The 20,187-nt window shown below is 40.1% G+C and overlaps 1 protein-coding gene across 1 annotated transcript in view; it reads left to right on the top strand.

The window, feature by feature from the left end:
* LOC124284569 (adhesion G-protein coupled receptor V1-like) overlaps window positions 1-20,187 on the top strand; it is a 140,003-nt gene that overhangs the window by 98,066 nt on the left and 21,750 nt on the right. Inside the window, 29 exon segments of the mRNA XM_046720662.1 lie at window positions 325-454; window positions 1,854-2,030; window positions 2,149-2,388; window positions 2,673-2,795; window positions 2,887-3,054; window positions 3,244-3,550; window positions 3,553-3,632; window positions 4,156-4,241; window positions 4,243-4,348; window positions 4,698-4,933; window positions 5,365-5,510; window positions 5,772-5,866; window positions 5,869-6,016; window positions 6,218-6,393; window positions 6,904-7,176; window positions 7,588-7,778; window positions 8,281-8,418; window positions 9,974-10,133; window positions 10,692-10,854; window positions 11,246-11,359; window positions 12,497-12,678; window positions 13,582-13,764; window positions 13,986-14,147; window positions 14,960-15,047; window positions 15,875-16,024; window positions 16,835-17,031; window positions 17,309-17,449; window positions 18,053-18,208; window positions 19,453-19,599. Coding sequence (XP_046576618.1) covers window positions 325-454; window positions 1,854-2,030; window positions 2,149-2,388; window positions 2,673-2,795; window positions 2,887-3,054; window positions 3,244-3,550; window positions 3,553-3,632; window positions 4,156-4,241; window positions 4,243-4,348; window positions 4,698-4,933; window positions 5,365-5,510; window positions 5,772-5,866; window positions 5,869-6,016; window positions 6,218-6,393; window positions 6,904-7,176; window positions 7,588-7,778; window positions 8,281-8,418; window positions 9,974-10,133; window positions 10,692-10,854; window positions 11,246-11,359; window positions 12,497-12,678; window positions 13,582-13,764; window positions 13,986-14,147; window positions 14,960-15,047; window positions 15,875-16,024; window positions 16,835-17,031; window positions 17,309-17,449; window positions 18,053-18,208; window positions 19,453-19,599 — 4,663 coding nt within the window.

Here is a 20,187-nt window from a genome sequence, read left to right as displayed (position 1 = left end):
TTACCAAGGACTGCAGACTTGATTAAATTCTTTCAGAAAATGATGATTTAACTAGAACATTACTGACAGCACTGTGGAAAAATATTCACATTTGAAAAAATTGCTGACATTCACTCAATCCTAAGGTTCAGGTTGCAAATATGATTTACTGTTACTGAGTTGAACAGAAACTAACAAAACATCATGAACTTGACTGATTGTTTAATCCATTATTTGCTAAATATTCCTTGTTAAAAATGCTATTTCTTTATTACTGCTGTTATTTCTCATTATATTAATATTCCTTACAAGACTTAATTCTCAAGGAGATCTACTCTGTTCCAGGACCTCCACTGCAACTGGTCTGGCTCCTGAGAACCGAGCAGTCGCAGGTGTGGACTACGTGTCGACACAGAGCTCTGTTACCATGGCAGCAGGGGTCACAGAAGCTGAAGTCACAATCACAGTTAAACAGGTAACCTGCCATTTCATCTGATTTAATAAGGGCATGATGTCAATTGGCTCTCAGATACACGTATACTACTCACACTTTGCTAAGGATCACAAAAGTTCACAACTTTACTTAAACGTAGATTTATAATTTGAAATTGTATTCATTTAAAGTTGGATAAATAATTATATGGTAACCCCTCTTTAGGCAAACAGACACTTTAATCTAACCTTATGGACTTGATAAAAATGGTTTTCATGGCACCAATCAACCATTTTGCAAATCATGGAACGAGTCATTGACAAATAAACAACACATGTCAATAGCAGGTATGGGATCAACAAGATGCAGTGACATACTGAAACCTGGGATCCATGCTAACAATAAGCTTAGATATATAAACCAAATTTGACCCCACATCATAGTTTTCTGTTGAATCAATGATTTGATCCTTAGCAAAGTGTGAATAGTATCCCAACACGAGCTGAATTCGACGTTCTGGTGATTTTGACGATTGCATTGCTCGCGCTATATCGAGTGAGTACGTGTGCGATCGGAGTTCACAAACAGTTTCACTGGTAGGGCGGGTGCCCAGTCGCTGTCTTGAGAAGTGTTATTGACAATGGGAATCTAGAAGTACAGTTATATAAAAAGCAAACAAACATCAATATTATTTACCCGAGATCGTTAATACCACTTTAGATGCAAAATCAGTTGCCTTTATAACAAAAAATAGCAAGCGAAAATTATGTAAGATCAGTCGTCTGCTGGTGACAGGCAATATATAAATAGGAAGCCACGTGATCTCAACACTTCCTCGCAGTGCGGAGCAAAAAGTATGGCTCATCGTCAAAAACCCATACAAAATATATGATGAATATATCCTTTATCACTCGAGGTTAGTAAAATAGAAACTTTAAATGATATTACAGATAAAAATTACGTTTTTGTCTTACGTCGACGAAAACCCCTGACACCGGGATATATATGCATGCCATTGAAAAACTCATTTCTAATGGACATCTAACATTTCTATGTAGTTTAGATGCATTACATTAAAAAAAATCCAGTTTTAACTGTACATCTTCTGATTTAGATTTTGTGTTATAAAATAACATTATTTTAGGATATGTATATAATTAGACCTTTGACATGTCTTGAAATAAAAGCTGCATCCCTGCATATTCCTGATATATACTCATGCCAATAATGGTTGTCAACCCCCTCCCCACTTCAATCCCCCACACCACACCCCTCTCCAATAAAAAAAATGAAGGGGGTGACAACCATTATTGGCATGAGTATATGTCAAACCTCATATAACTCAACAGTATAATGTTCCGTCAACTGCAATACTAAGGTGTGTGACTGTATACTGAACATTCTGAAATGGTTCTGGCACTAATCCATGATTGTTTTCTAGGATAACTTGCCCGAACCTGATGAGAGTTTCTACGTGAACATCACAAGCGTGGAGTTAGTTGGGAGCACAGGTTCCTCCAGTTCTCAGCCCAGCATCCGCGTCCCTGGGGAATACACACAGATCAGAATCACTGAGAATGATGACCCTGGTGGTGTGGTGCAGTTCAACGTCACACTGGTGAGTCATTGCTGACAAGAATTGGTACTATCACTTCTATAACGGTGTACATGGTATTCAGTATTTGGCCCACATCAGAGTGTTAAAAATAAGTTTCCGACAAATATTTATGTTTCAGAATGTTGAAGGAAGGGTGGACACGTATGAAGAATACGGCAGCACCAACAAAGTGATTCTGCCTCTCAGTCGAGTCAGCGGGTTGTTTGGCGAAGTTCTGGTCACGTGGCTGGCTCAGCCTATCGAAGCCAACACAGATGACTTTTCTCCATCGGATGGAACTGTCAGGTTTCAGAATGGTCAGAGCAGTGCCCAGATTGAGATTTCCATCACAGATGACACAATACCAGAAGCCATGGAGGTGATTAAACAAACATGAGGAATGCACTGTCAATGTCTACGATGTTCCCCATGCCTCATTATGTGAATATGACTGGCTACAACCATGAACTGTTTGATTGTATGTCAGCATGATCTGACGGCATAAATCTCTGAGGCTGCCATCAGCCACTAGTTTGACTACCCAGTAATTGTGTTATTAATGGAATTACTCTGAAACATGTTGTATTTTATAGTCTGGTGCCAAGTTTGACGACATTGTCTGTATTTACTATTAGACTTCAGTCATCATGATATATGTTCCAGATGTTTAATGTCAGGATAATCAGTGTCACTGGTGGAGCGAGAATTGCTACCTTCAGTTCAGTACGGGTAGCCATCCTGAAAAATGATTCTCCAACTGGACTCTTCAGATTTCAAACCACAGAGGTAAGACTTTATATAGATAATACTCATTTTTTATTCTATGTCATTCTGACCATAGTATGATAAGTTACACCACATTTATCCTCACTTTCAGGTGTCAACAAAAGAATCAGGTTCTAGTACTGACCCAGAAGGTCAAGCATCACTGGTTGTCGAGAGAGTGCAAGGAGCACAAGGATTGGTGCATGTTGAATGGAGGCTTGCCGCCAATGCAGAAGATGACTTCCTCCCTCCATTACAGGGAACTCTAACCTTTAATGAGGTCAGAATTAATATTTATGAAAAGCAGTTTGTTTGTTTGGTTTTGCCTATTTTTTTAGAGAATGTATATATGTTGTGTGGTTTTGATGCGACTTCACAAAGATCAGTTTCTTTGATCTCCCAGCTGTTATGATGATGAATGTTTCTAAAAAAGCAGTTAAATAATAATTCACTTCTTGATCATTTTTAGGGTGAAGCAAGGAAGAACATTGTCCTTCAGACCAAACCAGACACCATATTAGAAGGAGAGGAGAGATTTGTGGTGTCCTTGACATCTGCAAGCAATAATGCCAACATTGCTGTGAAACAAGCAGACGCCACTGTGATCATTGAGGCAAATGGAGGTTCTAGTGGAACAGTTTCAATAGAAGCCACATCCCGGACTGTGTACATTGGGGAACCAAATGTTGCTCAGGGATACAATGGACAGACCGAGATAGTTCTGACTCGAGGAAATGGTGTATTTGGTGCTATTGGTGTCACATGGTCGCTGAGTCCACGGAATCGCAACAGTTCCAGCAAGTCGAGGGAACCATCAACTTTGTTGACCAGCAGCAGACGGCAACAGTTGTCCTTGAGGTGTGTACATTGAAACACTTTCTCAATCAGGGTGTCAAACACTTGTCTCATATGTGTGTTTCAGGGCTTCTAAAGTATTCCTTGAGATCTGTACATTAATACCCATATTGCTCTGAATGTCTAAATAGATGTGTAGATCAGGGCATCTAAAAGTTGTCCTTAAGATGTCTGACAATATCTCTCACAGTTGTACCCATGTTAGAATTGGTTTTCAGTAACCCATGCTCATTGTAAGAGGCGAGATCGGGTGGTCAGGCTTGCTGACTTGGATGACACGTCATTTTATTCCAATTGTATAGATTGATGATCATGATGTTGATCACTGGATTGTCTGGTTCAGACTTGATTATTTACAGACTACTGCCATATTGCTAAGTGCAACATTTAAAACAACAAACAAACAGTCTAACAGATGCTGTAGAGGGACATTTGCATACTGAAACAGGAGTCTTTTTTATCTGGGTGTTATGTATACAAATTGGTCATACCCCAATACTTACCCATCTTCAATATTTCCTTTCAGGCAAAGGATGACACAGTGCCAGAGTTGAGAAAAACATATACATTTGTCATCAGTGCTGCAACTGGAGGTGCCACCATAACGACAGATAACAGCCAAGTTGGCACAGGTTGTGTTTGTGGCTAGCGACTACCCTCACGGGCGGTTCGAGTTCTCTCAGCCTCAGCTTGTCTCAGTGGCAGAAGATGTGGGAACAGTAAGAATTCACTTTATATCATAAATATATTTGTTAAATGTAGAGTTATATATCTTTTGGCATTAGAAATCAGTGCCTTAGCAAATGATTATTAGCTGGAAGGCTCAAAGAATAATTATACAGATTGAGCACCTGATGAAGTATACCATTGTCAAGGTGATCACTTGGTTCTGAGTCGGTTTACCTGTTATCCTTATGAAGATGGAGTATTGATGTTGTTAAACATTTACTCATCACAATGATGTCTGATGCCAAATATGGGATGTCTGAAGGACAACCATGGGGATGCAGTGACAGTGACTGGAATATTGATAAAAGCTCTATAAAACCTCCCCCTCACTCACTCCAGGTTCAGATTGAGGTGCGTCGCCAGGACGGGAATGTCGGGCAGGTGCAGGTGTCCTACACGTCAACACAAGACACCGCCATCAGTGACCAGGATTACTTCCCCGTGGCCGGGACGCTACGGTTTGAGAGTGGGGTCCAGACATTGCCCATACAGGTGACCATCAGGCCAGATAACCTCCCAGAAGGTCCAGAACAGTTCTACCTCAACCTCACTTCTGCGCAGCTGCTCAGCCCAACGTAAGTTGAACTGTTGACAAGTTTTCAATAACTTTTTAATCTTCAAACAGGCAGTAACTTTGGGTGCATATACCATCTTGAAAACATTCAGTTTAGAGATTAGAGATGTTTTGATTTGAGCTGTCCTGAATCAAATATATTGCTAGCCATTTTTAAATATCTATTCCCAAAGGAGTTTATTAAATGCGCAGTAGTTTTTGTTGTTGTTGAAGCATAGTCACATATATATCAACACATAATGATGACCTTTATATTTGTTATCTGAATAAAACAAACAGTTGAAATGTTACAATTATGAATGGGAATAAAACATATAGTTGTCATCAGTGTTACAAATATAAATGGATAAACAGACATATATCTGATACAAGTGATGCAAGGATTGCTCTCTCAGCTCCCTGAGGAGTATACATGCAGTGTTGTCTCCACAGTGACAATGACTACAGCAGGCGAGGCAGCCTGCAGCTGGACATGCGGCCTGCTATCGGAGGCGTGGACGTCAAGACCATTCTCATACAGAAGAATGATAACGCAGAGGGAACCATTGAGTTTGCTCCGGAGGCTGCCAGTTTCACAGGTAAACCTTGGATACATCCTGGGGCCCCTTTCATGAAGCACTAAGGTGATCGTAAGTCACTAAGGTAACCTTAGTGCAATGTTAAAGAATGGGAATTAAGGTTAACCTTAGTAAAGGTTGCTTCGAGAAAGGAGCCCCAGATCCATAATATGTGAATATATGTTTCCATCGTTCATTGATATCCTGATGATATCAAAAGTCATATCAAGATTATGATGATTATGACCATTTTAGAATGATGTGTCTAATGATGTTTCACAGTGAAAGAAGAAGATGGTTTGGCCCGTGTACCACTCACCCGACTGGGTGGTAGCTATGGTGATGTCAGTGTCCGGTACGACGTACAGTCTGTCAGCCCGCTGTCGAGGGTCAGGACTACGTTGGAACTGGAGGTGTTGTGCAGTTTGACAGTGGAGTTGATGCTGCCACAATCAACGTCACCTTGAATGATGACTCAGAGATGGAGTTTGAGGAGACATTCACATTGCGGTTAACCATTACTACAGGTGATGTCTTCAGATCAGACTCATTTTGTATTATTCAGTTCATGTCTGACATTGCCATATTCTAACAAATCGTAGGAAAGTGCAGCAAAGCGTTAAAGTAACAATCCAAAAACATCAACTGTTGAATTTCACCGCAGTAGGATCACTTTTTGGAAAAAATCTCGTGAAGTTTTGAGCATTAGTTTCTCTTTCCTCCTCCAGGTGGTGCTCAACTGGGTTCACGCACAACATCTACTGTGACCATTGCAAAGTCAGACTTCCCCAATGGAGAGTTCCGCTTCAATGGACAGCTAGACATTACGATGCAAAACCCTTCTAGAGAGGCTACTATACCTGTTGAGATTGAACGGACAGGCGGATCGCTTGGCGAGCAAACTGTAAGTAAATTTCATCATTTTGCAATCAGGGGGGCATTTTGACCATGGACACATTGTATGTCAGTTTAAAATTCTGTGCTAAATACTTAAAAAGATTAACACAGGCTTTACACTTTTAGTGATTACAGATAAACTTCATTAAATTGTGTGAAAGTGAATTCATACTCACTTTGTCTATAAACATCAATACACTGGATTTAACTGAGTTGAATCTTTGGTACTCAACTCTGTCATTTTGTATACCATTGTAATGTTATGACAGTCATGTTGTGTGTTATCTGTAAATATCTTACACCATGTGTATGAAATATCTCCCCATGCTTCATTTCCATGGTATTAGAGATGATTCTGTTTCATCATATGGGTTTGCTCATAACATCAACCACTGGTTTGGTTTGATTGCCCAAGTTTTATCATTTACAGACCATCATTGTACAGACTGAATATTACTGACTGAATTGAAATCAACAAAATGAGTTGCTATTATCATTTAGTTGTCATTTTTCACAGGTATCATGGAGAATAATGGGACCAAATAACCCAGACACTGTCCTTGACGACACGAGCGACATAAGCTACACCAACAATGGACAAGAAGTGACTTCAGGGACACTAGTATGGGCAGATGCAGAGCAAGGCCCTAAGGGCTTCACCCTCAAGGTCAAACCCTACTCCAGCTGGGAGGTGGAGGAGGTCTTCATAGTCAAGATCTTCAACATTGTAGGGTCTTCAGGAAATGGCAATGGTGAACCCAGCCCAACTGCTGGTCAGATCAAGATCACTGTAAGTTGACCATGGTTTGCAACATGCTATAGGGGATCACAAAAATACTTTGATGCTGACACATATACTGGGAGACAAATGTGTAACAGTAACTATATACAATATAGTTTTGTTATGTCCACAAAGTTATGAAGACAGTGTAAGGCACTGGGATTCACAGTGCAGAGTTGAGTACCTTACCATTGCCAGGATCTGTTGGTCATAGGTTTATGTATGAGACATGCCTAACCCTTAGCTAGTCACCTAGGTTACTTAGTGGTCGAGAGCCTATTGCTTTGTCATTTTAGCCCTTTCTTTGATGCCATGCTGGCAAGCTGGATAATTTGTAATGATGTATGGGCAACCGTGGACATTACAACAAGTTGCTCTGTTCTGTTGATAAATACAAATGTTTGGTTTATATGTTTTCAGGTTCAAAAGTTTGGCAGCCCAAATGGTGTGATTGGTTTCGATGGTGCTGCTCGGTCAGATCGAGAGGTAGAGGAGCCAGCAGGTAGTGGAACTCTTACTGTCAACTTCCCCCTGAGTCGCAGAGCGGACACCGGTGTGGTAGGAACTCTGCAGGTAAATGTTCTCAGAACCTGGGTGCAAGTAGATCACAGGTAGTGGAATTCTTAAGGTACATTGTAGGTTGTGTATTTATACAATTTATTTTGTATTTGTTGTTTGATTCAACACTCAGAAACATTACAGCTAAATGGTGGCACTCTGTAGATATGTATCTGAAGCAGACAATCCAGTGATTGACATCATTAGATCTTTCTATAAGATGAGATGCATCAACTAAATCTGAGTCCCTGATCTTGTTGGTCGCCTCTACCAACAGGGTTTGCTATTATGTATCTTCACTGGTCATTTCACACTCATTGCAGGAATACATCACCAATATTGTTTATATATATAGATGTGACACGCCTTGCAACACTGATGTATAATCAGAGTGGTATTTTATCAGAAGAGCATATTGTTCTTAATTGACCATTGATTGTGTATCAGTTCTCCTAATGCAACTTTCATTCCAGATCTTCTGGGAAGTTGAAGGCCCTCCAGGAATGACAACAGATATTCAGCCAGTCAATGGCAGCATATATCTGGCTGCTGAAGAACGGGCAGGACTGATCAGCATTCAATTTTACCGGATGAAGAACCAGAAATGACGGAGACCTTCAAGCTTGTGTTGACAAGAATAGAAGGGGGAGCAGACATTGATGCAACCTACAAACAGTCCACCTTCAAAATAAGGTACATCTGATCTCACTGAGACAGACCCCAAGTCCTAGACATTGATATAACCTGTAAACAGTCCACCTTCAAAATAAGGTACATCTGATCTCTCTGAGATAGACCCCCATCTCCTCCTATATGTGTGATATTATGCCTTGTGACAATATGGAGTATGTGCACAGAACACAGATTATGTCCCAGCAGTGTGTCATTGTCTGTGAGTGGGGAACCCAGAGCAGAAGTCCCCAGTGACCCGTGCTTATCTCACAGTGGATGTTTCAGGGCCACCAGTATTCCATGCTTGCCTCCTTATAGATAACTCCAGGAGAACACTTTCTTTGTACCCAATGCATAATTCCTAGAATGTGTTTCAGGGCCACCAGTATTCCATGCTTGCCTCCTTATAGATAACTCCAGGAGAACACTTGCTTTGTACCCAATGCATAATTCCTAGAATGTGTTTCAGGGCCACCAGTATTCCATGCTTGCCTCCTTATAGATAACTCCAGGAGAACACTTTCTTTGTACCCAATGCATAATTCCTAGAATGTGTTTCAGGGCCACCAGTATTCCATGCTTGCCTCCTTATAGATAACTCCAGGAGAACACTTTCTTTGTACCCAATGCATTCCTAGCATATTCCATTCCTCCTTATACATAGGAATGTGCATTTCCTAGGGCCACCAGTATTCCATGCTTGCCTCCTTATAGATAACTCCAGGAGAACACTTTCTTTGTACCCAATGCATAATTCCTAGAATGTGTTTCAGGGCCACCAGTATTCCATGCTTGCCTCCTTATAGATAACTCCAGGAGAACACTTTCTTTGTACCCAATGCATAATTCCTAGAATGTGTTTCAGGGCCACTAGTATTCCATGCCTGTCTCACAGTGGGTAGTTCAATGCCACCATTATGTTGCTGGAATAATGTCCAACTGTGGGATTGCCATAAAGAAATTCCACTCACTCTTTTGAGTAGAAGTTTATGATATGTTTACCAAACTGTCCATTATTTATTGAGTTAAAAGCATACATATCATGAAATGGAAATAACATTATTGGAATATGCAAACACACACATATATATCTTCAATAATTGTTTTGTATATCAGATCGAAAATGCGTGACATATGCATAACACCAGTGTAACACCAATATTGATGAATCTCCACTGGCTCCCAGTACAAGCTAGAATCGAGTTCAAAGTGTTTTCCCTGACCTACAGCTGTTACCATGACGTTGCACCAGCATATCCGAAAGAACTTATCCAGAAATATACTTCAAGCAAAAACCTGAGATCCAATGATCGACTTTTATTAACCATCCCCAAGATCAATCTCAAATCCTTCGGCCAGAGATCATTCTCATTCTGTGCTCCTTCTCTCTGGAACTGTCTTCCTTTTGATATCAAAACCTCCCAATCTTTAGCTGTCTTCAAGTCCAAACTTAAACCCATCTCTTCTCCAAGTACTATCCTTGATACCTGCGCTTTGAGCAACCGCAGCGGATGGAAAATAGCGCAATATAAATGCACTTATTACTAACATTCAAATGTCCTGTCTTCATTTTCAGATATAATGACAATCCTCATGGACAATATGGAATTCTGGCAGAAAATCAAAGAATATCAGTAGATCCGTCTGATTTGAAGAGAAGACTACACCTCAACTTCACTCGTCATGATGGCAGCTTTGGACGTACGACCCTGGAATACAGAGCTAACTATGATGAGGTCAGGAAGGCTTTGATTTTACAATGACCTTTACCTTCACATTGACCTTAATGTATGATTCAGTTACCTTTCATTTAACATTGACCTTATAAATGCTTGATGTCACAATGACCTTTCATTTAACAGTGACCTTGTGAATGGTGAATTAGTGAATGTTTCTCCATTTTGGATTTTATTTGCCAGAGTATGAGACATCTGTTGCATGATAACTATTTCAAACTCAGTTGTAATACATTAGTCCTGAGTTCCTCTTACGTTTTAGAATCAAATGACAATTTTGACTTTATCATCAATCAAAATGGGTAAGATTAAATCAAGGAAATAAATCAGGCATAAAAGTAAATAACGTTTTTGAGAGTCGTTTAAAATTGACAACAATCACTTGCTTGATAAGGGTGTTGAAACCAACGATGAAATGCCGCTCCAATTGTCATAAAGAAGTCATTCATCCATATCTTGTTTTCCTTCCCCTATGAAAGCAAATGTTGTGCTCTGAAAACAGTAGATTTTAAAAATATAAACAAAGAATCTTTTGTGACTGATATTTTGTTAATCCAGCCTCAGATTGGCATCACAGTCAGCTCTAACACTGACTCTGTGACCTTTGAGGAAGGCCAGTCATCGGCGACCAAAGTTCTAGACATTGGCGGTAACGGTTTCCTGGAGATTGGCACCACCTTCACCGTTACACTTGACCGTGTCCAATTTCTGGGACCAGGAGGTGAGTCACGTGTACACATATCCTTATTGAGATCTTGTTTGAAGTGGTGGAATTAATTGTATTGTAAATGTGGTTGTCACATCTAATTAGGAAAGCTGATACTTGTGTAGTGAATGTGTATTGTCACATAATGGCAATAAGAATATTACAGTGAAATATTCCTGTTTACTTCTGTCAAACAGATTACATTCCATAGCCCAACTTTAAATGTGCTTTAAATTTTAATATGTGTGAGTGAAAATTTACAATATGATATCATATCAGCATTATTTCAGCCATATTGCATCAATTAAATTGAAGTTAAATAGAGAGAAAAGATGTACCTTTTTGCTTCCTTTGACAATGACAGTGATGACTGCATATGGACATTTCACTTTTCATGACATCTCAGTGACTGACCCACCAAGACTGAAGGGAGGCGAGACTGAGGCTAAGATTCCTGTCCCAGCACCAGCTGCTAACAGTAAAGTGAGCTTCAGGCAGACTGTCGTCAATGTGAACGAAGGTAGGTGGTAGTAGTAAGGTGAGCTTCAGGCAGACTGTCGTCAATGTGAACGAAGGTAGGTGGTAGTAGTAAGGTGAGCTTCAGGCAGACTGTCGTCTATGTGAACGAAGGTAGGTGGTAGTAGTAAGGTGAGCTTCAGGCAGACTGTCGCCAATGTGAACGGCTGGTAGGTGGTAGTAGTAAGGTGAGCTTCAGGCAGACTGTCGCCAATGTGAACGGCTGTAGGTGGTAGTAGTAATGTGAGCTTCAGGCAGACTGTCGTCAATGTGAACGAAGGTAGGTGTTAGTAGTAAGGTGAGCTTCAGGCAGACTGTTGTCAATGTGAACGAAGGTAGGTGGTAGTAGTAAGGTGAGCTTCAGGCAGACTGTCGTCAATGTGAACGAAGGTAGGTGGTAGTAGTAAGGTGAGCTTCAGGCAGACTATCGTCAATGTGAACGAAGGTAGGTGGTAGTAGTAAGGTGAGCTTCAGGCAGACTGTCGTCAATGTGAACGAAGGTAGGTGTTAGTAGTAAGGTGAGCTTCAGGCAGACTGTCGTCTATGTGAACGAAGGTAGGTGGTAGTAGTAAGGTGAGCTTCAGGCAGACTGTCGTCAATGTGAACGAAGGTAGGTGGTAGTAGTAAGGTGAGCTCAGGCAGACTTTCGTCAATGTGAATGAAGGTAGGTGGTAGTAGTAAGATGAGCTTCAGGCAGACTGTCGTCAATGTGAATGAAGGTAGGTGGTAGTAGTAAGGTGAGCTTCATACAGACTACGTCAATGTGAACGAGGGTAGGTGGTAGTAGTAAGGTGAGCTTCATATAGACTACGTCAATGTGAACGAGGGTAGGTAATGTTCTTGGTTTGTAGTCAGCAATTAGGTTAGTCAATCTTTCATTGTTATAGTTATGATTTCCAATCACATCCACATGGTTCCTCTGATAATTGCATTGAATGATACAACTTTTAACTCCATCATTATAGCCTTCATTGTACATTTTTGTGTTTATACTTTCATTTGTTTATAGTAAACTGTGAAATTGTTGAAGCCATTCATGTCAGACTATGTACAAATTTGAAATTCAGTTTTATAGCTGGCTGAAAATGTCATTTTTTATTTTTGCATTTACATATCTACAGTTGGGTTTGTACTTTTCCAGAAACCAAAACAGTTCTGTTGATGGTCAAGCGAGATGGCACGTATGGTGTCATTAATGTGGATTGGGTGTCTGGTCTGCCCACTGAGGAGCTGCCAGCCAATACCCTCAATGGTGAAGTCACAAGTGCTGCTGGAACAGTCCCGATGGCTAACGGAATGGAGAACGCCAACTTCACTGTTCAGGTTTGTGTCACCATGTATACATATACTGTAGAGAGATATGTGTACCTACATCAGAAGTCGTATATGGAAAAAAAACCACCCCACTCGGAATATCTCAAAGTTTTCTTCAGACCTGACCAAATTAATTATTTATTTTATGGGAATTGTGATTGAATTGTCTTGATGCAGGATTCAAGAGAGAGGGCACAAGCTGTTTCTATCCCAAAATTCTCAACTGAGATTCTGTTGAGAGAACAATGCATGAGATTGCCTATGATATTATTTTTAGTTATGACATCAATGCTCCTTGACTGATCCTTTTTTTATGTAACTTTAAAGAAATGTTACATAATACATGAAAATTTAACATTTGTTAAATGTGTAAAAATAACAAAGTGCTTATTCTTTTGGCCCCCAGACTTCATTTGTTTTATCAAGGGACTGAAGAAACAAGCAGTCTTATTGTCGCCCTATTGGTAGAAAGTTGATTGGATTTGGAGTTGCCTCACTTACATAATGTACAAGACTACTGCAAAAATTGTAATTGTCCCATAGTAATGCAAGTTGACGTGATTTCATAAAATAAATAAATAATTTGTTCTTTGTATTTAATGGTTAAGATATGATTACATGTATATGACAGTACTTCACTTCCTCATTTTGATATTTTTATTAGAATGCAATCATTTAAATATATCATATCAATATTCCTGTTCATATTCATAGCTTGCATTTTAACACAGCTAGATAGAGTTATGACCACACCTACACATAATCCCGTAATCTCCTAATGTACGTTTAGTTGAGCCTTAGTGTAACTATTTACAAAGATGTTACATTGTGTTTATAACACACCAATCCAAGTATTCACTTTCCCCATAGAGTCATCACAGAATACATTGTTACCACATTGTTCTTCTCCAGGTGAATCCCCGACAAAACCAGGCGGAATTATTTGCAGTGCGTCTTCCTGGTCCACCCAAGACAACTGTGGATGGTGGTGCTAGGATTGTACCAGACCAAGCAGTGGCCAGGATAGAACCGTATGGCCTCATTCAGTTTGATGTTAACTCTCGTACACCTGATGTTACTGAGAGTTTGAGACAGGTGTGTTAATCCCCTAAAATATTAATATCTTAAAAAAACGAGGAAAATCAGGATTCTTAAAATGTCCTGCTTGATTTCTTTGTAAAGGAATGCATACAATTACTGAAATGGTCATCTCTGTACTTTGATTTCAATGATGTTTGGATGTAATTGCGTGAAGCCAAGGGAATATTATGGAATGGTGTACTCTGTTATTTTCAACAGTCTTCTATGCTATACAGGTGACCTTGACTGTCAATCGGGTGTATGGCTCTGTCGGCCGAGTGGAGGTCCGATACACCACCCAGAGTGGATCAGCACAAGGGAACATTGACTTCCGGGACATAAGTGGTGGCGTCGCAGCGATGAATGAAGGCGAAGTATCTGCCACCTTCAGCATTGACGTGAGTGAAACACCAAATCTTGTCATCTTGTCAAAGCTATTTTTAGTTAGATGTCATTTTTCACGTTTTTGTCTTTAAAAAGTAGGTGTGTGAGATTTTCACCTTATGTTGTAAGCTGATTCAATACATGTTGGTCAGAATTCACCATTGAGCCAGTGGTGTATTTGAAAGTCAAAAAGAGGCAAACTAAACATCTTTTCAGAAACAACTTGACCAGTGAAACTTAAGCTAAAGGGCTTCCCACCAGTGATGACAGCTGGATTTGTTCAAGAATATGTCAATCTGATTTTTCAATATGGCTGGTTTATTGAAAAACCTGTATATTTCTGTTATTCAGTCATTTCTGCTTAAATTATATAGTAATCCTAATACCATGCATAAATTCTCTCAAAATGCACTTTGATTCTGATTCTAAACATTGTCATGGAAATTGTCAGACCATGGAAGGGGAATTTTGGCATGTATTACATGTATCCTTACTTATCATCACAATGTGTTCAGATCATAACATTTTACTCTTTTGTGTCTGACAAAATTGAGAAAAATTGTAGGGCATTAGAGCATTAGAAAACTTAATGTATTTTAGTAGAAGGTTAATGAGGCTCAGGGTTTAAGCTTATTTTTTAGTTAATTTTAATGTTGAGTAGTGCAACTATATTTATTCTTGAAGAATTAGAAACATTGTGGTTATATAGTGAGTTGTGTTATGTTTTATATTATATACTCTGTTTCGTGGATAACCTCAGGAGCCAAGCCTTACACGAGACTGTTGGTCTTTTAATAATGCTTTGATGATACTCTTGTGTTTTTAGATTTACACAGACAATCTGCCGGAGGAGACAGAAATATTCTACGTCAACCTGACTCATGTCACTTTGTTCCCCACCCCTCAAAACCCTGGTGAGTTGTCATGTTCCCCACCCCACAAAACCCTGGTGAGTTGTCATGTTCCCCACCCCACAAAACCCTGGTGAGTTGTTGTCACCCCACAAAACCCTGGTGAGTTGTCATGTTCCCACCCCACAGGTGAGTTGTCATGTTCCCCACCCCACAAAACCCTGGTGAGTTGTCATGTTCCCCACCCCACAAAACCCAGGTGAGTTGTCATGTTCCCCACCCCACAAAACCCTGGTGAGTTGTCATGTTCCCCACCCCACAAAACCCAGGTGAGTTGTCATGTTCCCCACCCCAGCCCACAAATCCCAGGTGAGTTGTCATGTTCCCCACACCACAAAACCCTGGTGAGTTGTCATGTTCCCAACCCCACAAAACCCTGGTGAGTTGTCATGTTCCCCACCCCACAAAACCCAGGTGAGTTGTCATGTTCCCCAGCCCACAAATCCCAGGTGAGTTGTCATGTTCCCCACCCCACAAAACCCTGGTGAGTTGTCATGTTCCCCACCCCACAAAACCCTGGTGAGTTGTCAATTGTTACCCACCCCACAGAACAGTAACTGATGAGTCATTAATTTTCCATTTAACTTTTGTGTGTAAGATATCGATGGCTTGAAGCAGTTCTTAAACTGATGTAATTGTTTTAAAATATACAAAGTCCCTGTTTTCTAAAATCAATTTTAGTCTGTTAATATTTGCTATCCATTGTCCATATGTTTAAACCAATAAATGCTGAAAGTAGTTTAGCAGATGTTTTGGCTATGAAATGTTCCTCACTCTGTAAAGGTTGTTTTACTTTGACTTTAGATGTTGAGACATCTTGTATGTTCCAGTTCCCTCTCCAAGACTCAGTGACCTGTACTCAACTTCCACAGTCTCCATCCAGGAGAGCAATGACCCCTACGGTGTTCTCTGCCTGGAACCATGGACATTCACAACACAGGAGAAATTCACTGTCATCGTCCTGACTGTCGTGCGGACAGGTATGTCATGCTGTAGATGTTTGTTTTTTGTCGCACTCATCTATATTCTCAGCTGTAAAGAATTGAATCTGAAATGAACGATCCAATGATCTCCATCATGAAATTGATCTATGCAATTGGGATACGATGACATGTGTGAACCAAATCAGTGAGACTGATCACCCGATCCTGTTAGCTGCCTTTTACGACATCATGCTGAAGTACTTAATATAATCTGTTATTATATAGGTAGTATTTTTCCTGTACCACAAAAGACCGTCACATGATTGACTACAAAACACGATATTGACTTGAGTTTTCTGATAAATTACGATATTGACTTGGGTTACTAAAAATAGACAAGGAATCCCGTACGAAGGGGCTTTCCACGCTTTTCAGCCAATCAGATCACTCGGATAGATGGCACATTGTGTGCATTAAAAGTTTATGTTAAAACCTGTTTCTCTTTCATTATATAATAAAACAATTATAGACTCTTGTAGAGGTCGATATCGGTTTTTATTGACCTGAGAAAAACAATATCGACCTCGCAAGCTCTGTCAATTTTGTTTTACTCAGGTCAATAAAAAACGATATCGACCTCTACAAGAGTCTATAATTGAATAATGTTACTTACATATATTCTTGTAATAGAAGGGTAGTAGTGATCAGACATGACCTGAACACATTGTTCTGATGAGGGAATTGAACCCAGGACTTCAGTGGTAATATAAAACTCAAGGCTACCCATCACTCTGTTTGATACATTACTGATCATTGGATACTTTTGAGGATTATGACACCTAAATTGACTGCTGTGTTTTCACTCAGGTGGAGTGTTTGGACAAGCATCTGTGAGGGTTAGGACAGTTGGAGGCGATGAACTGTGGACATCAGAAATAGCTATCAACACTGGCAGCCCCGGCGGCAACAACACCATCAGCGAGGTACTCAGGAACAGGGACCGTAACACCAAAGCCATTGGAGGCACAGACTATTCAGTGCTGGATACAACAGTTACTCTACAGGTTGGTTGTTGATCATCATGAAGAATGGAGGCGAAACAGATTAGTTCATCTGACCAAATATGCCACGTAGTACCAAGTTCTCACTCATCATCAGCGTCTTCATCAGCATTGTCGCCTGTAATATGTTTATGTTTTTGTCATCTTCAAAACAGCTTGATGGATTCAGCTGAAACTTTATAAAATCTTCTTTTCAAAAGCTTTGAAGAGACTTTGCTTTTCTTGACTGCCTAGACATGTTATTTCCTGTGGTTACTGTAACTCTCCTTTTTCAAATCAGGCAGGGGAGACCAGCAAACAAGTAAATGTGACCATCCTCGATGATGACACCGCTGAGCCGAAAGAGGTGGTCCTTGTGTACCTGACTGATCCTGTAGGTGGCGCCAGGGTGGCTCGGGGGGAGCCTGATGGGGGCAAGAGGGTAAGGTGACGCTGGTCTAAACTGACATTCATCCCAGAAATAATAGAGTTATATTATTTGACAATATATATTTAGATAAAAAAGAAAAGAAAAATGGAGAACAGAACAATTCTTTATTTCAGGACATGAGGCAATCTACACTTGCCCGGTCACTCTAGACTTGAGCTGGACTTCATTGCTATTTTGTTCTCCAAGGTCTTGAAGACAGACAAATACTTGGGCCCATTTCACAAAGCGATCTTAGGGCTATGACTGTCGTAAGTCTATGTTAAAGTATGGGAGTTACGATCACCTTAGCACTACAATCACTTTGTGAAACAGGGCCCTGGTCATACAGTCTGACAATGCTTGTGTAGTGCAGACATGCAAGTTGGATTAGTTTCATTGAAAATCTATCATTTCTTAATTTCTATACATGTGTATTTGGACTGCTATCTTAAGTCTTGAATCTTTTGCTGTTGAAATGTTTTGATTGGTTACTGTTGAAGCACTAGCTATGGTGTTTACAAGTTAAATGCCATTGTTGTGTTGCTCTGGAACACAGTATAGTTACATATGTCCCGTGAGGACACTACATTAATGGCTGATACATTACTCCTGCAGGGTTTTGCCATGATAACAATCCAAGCCAGCGACACATCTAATGGTCGCATTGGGTTTGCACAAGCCTCCCAGAATGTGAGAGTGAGTGAGGACACTGTAAGCCCCAACGCCACCTTGACCCTGCTCAGACAGATGGCGTTCTTTGGGGAAGTCAGGGTGAGTCACATGCTCAGTTTATTTCCCCTGTAACTACTGAAATGTTATCGAAATACTAAGAATTTAAATACTAGTTCATCTTGTTGTTTGATAGAGATCCATATATGTTTTTGTTGCTATTTCATGGGACAAGTTACAATACTTGACTTCTTGATTATGGCCATGGTGAACAAAATTAACATACTTAGAGATGCTTTAGTCTCTGATAAGGCCACGGTCAAATGTTTATGTTGTTTATAAAGCTAAAACATCTGACTATATATAAGGAGTTTAATTTTATACAAATATCTTGATATAGAAACAATATTTTTAGGTGTACCAGTTTATTTTTTACTGATGTGACAAACAATTCCTTCAGAAAAACATTACTTTTTCAAAAGCCTGGAAACTTGAGATCATGCCGTGTCCATTTTGATAAAACCTGACTGGATTATAGCTGTAACTTTTCCTAAACAACATGACCAATTGTTGCTGTGGTTTAATTGATCACTACACTGGTTCAGTTCATAACAGTGAATGAGTAGGGTTTTACACCACTTTTAGCAATATTCCAGCAATATCAAGGTGGAGGACACCAGAAATGGACTTCACACATTGAACCCATGTGAGGAATCAAGCCCGGGTCCTCAGTGTGACAAGTGAGGGCTTTAACCGCTAGGCTACCCCACCGCCCAAGTTTGTAATAACTGAAGAGCAGTTGGTCCATGTCAGGGATGAGGGCACTTGATCAAAGAGGGACATGATTGGCAAAGTCATCTGAGTCAATGTAATCCACTGAACAGACTTGTGTCCCATGTACAAGCCAGACACTTACCACTATGGGTTTGAATACCTATTCACCCTGAATCTATTTTGACCAGTGAAGTTGATCTTCAGTAACCCATGCTTGCTGTAAGAGGTGACTAATCGGATTGGGTGTATCCCAATTGCGTAGATCAATGCCCATGCTGTTGATCCCTGGATTGGATAATTGATCCCTCGATTATTTATAGACTGCTGCCATATAGCTTGAATATTGCTGAATTGGCATAAAACTAAACTCGCTCACTCACTCAAGGTTTTTCAGCACCGTGTCTATAATGGTTGGTTACACGAATGTAATACCCTTCTAAAACCTGCCTCCATTTGAGACTTACCTCCCACAGTAAGCTAACACACATTGACATAACTGGAACACTGTTCATAGCAGCACCAAACCCAATCAACTCACTCACTTACTTGATCTTATCTCTGTATTCGTGTAGGTGTCATGGAAAGCCAAGAAATCACCAAGTTCCTCGGACACAGATGATGCTACATTGTCCTCCCAGTTGACTGCCCTGACTGGGGTCACTGTTTGTCCAGCAGGACAACAGACATGCCCACTGGTTGTCGGGCTTATTGATGATAAGGTAAACACTATGAATAAGTAATAAGTTACTGTATTTGTAGATAGATATACGCTCAATACATATTCCCTTTTCAAGGTATTTCATGTAGAGGGCTATGATCTATGCTTTGTCAAACTCTAATCTGTTCCCCTTCAACTTATGCAGTCAACATCCTAGTTCATTCAAACTGTACCTTATTTTAGCATAGTCATCATTCATCCAAAGTGTTCTTCTAATGAACTTGTGCAGCTTTTGCTTATCCAATATGATGCTCTCATCAACTGTTGGAGTTATTGTCTATTAAATATGTGACTCCCATCATCATGTCCAGTCATCGTCTCTTGTCATTGTCTATCCAGCTTGTTCCTCTCTTAGCTTATGTAGTCATTGTCTATCCAACTTGTTCCTCTCTTAGCTATGTAGTCATTGTCTATCCAACTTGTTCCTCTCTTAGCTATGTAGTCATTGTCTATCCAACTTGTTCCTCTCTTAGCTATGTAGTCATTGTCTATCCAACTTGTTCCTCTCTTAGCTATGTAGTCATTGTCTATCCAACTTGTTCCTCTCTTAGCTTATGTAGTCATTGTCTATCCAACTTGTTCCTCTCTT

This window comes from Haliotis rubra, unplaced genomic scaffold (genome assembly GCF_003918875.1).
Source record: "Haliotis rubra isolate DU_JTF1 unplaced genomic scaffold, ASM391887v1 Scf34, whole genome shotgun sequence".
NCBI classification, from domain to species: domain Eukaryota; kingdom Metazoa; phylum Mollusca; class Gastropoda; order Lepetellida; family Haliotidae; genus Haliotis; species Haliotis rubra.
The sequence above is the reverse complement of the archived record's forward strand: the minus strand, read 5'-3'. Positions and strand labels throughout refer to the sequence as shown.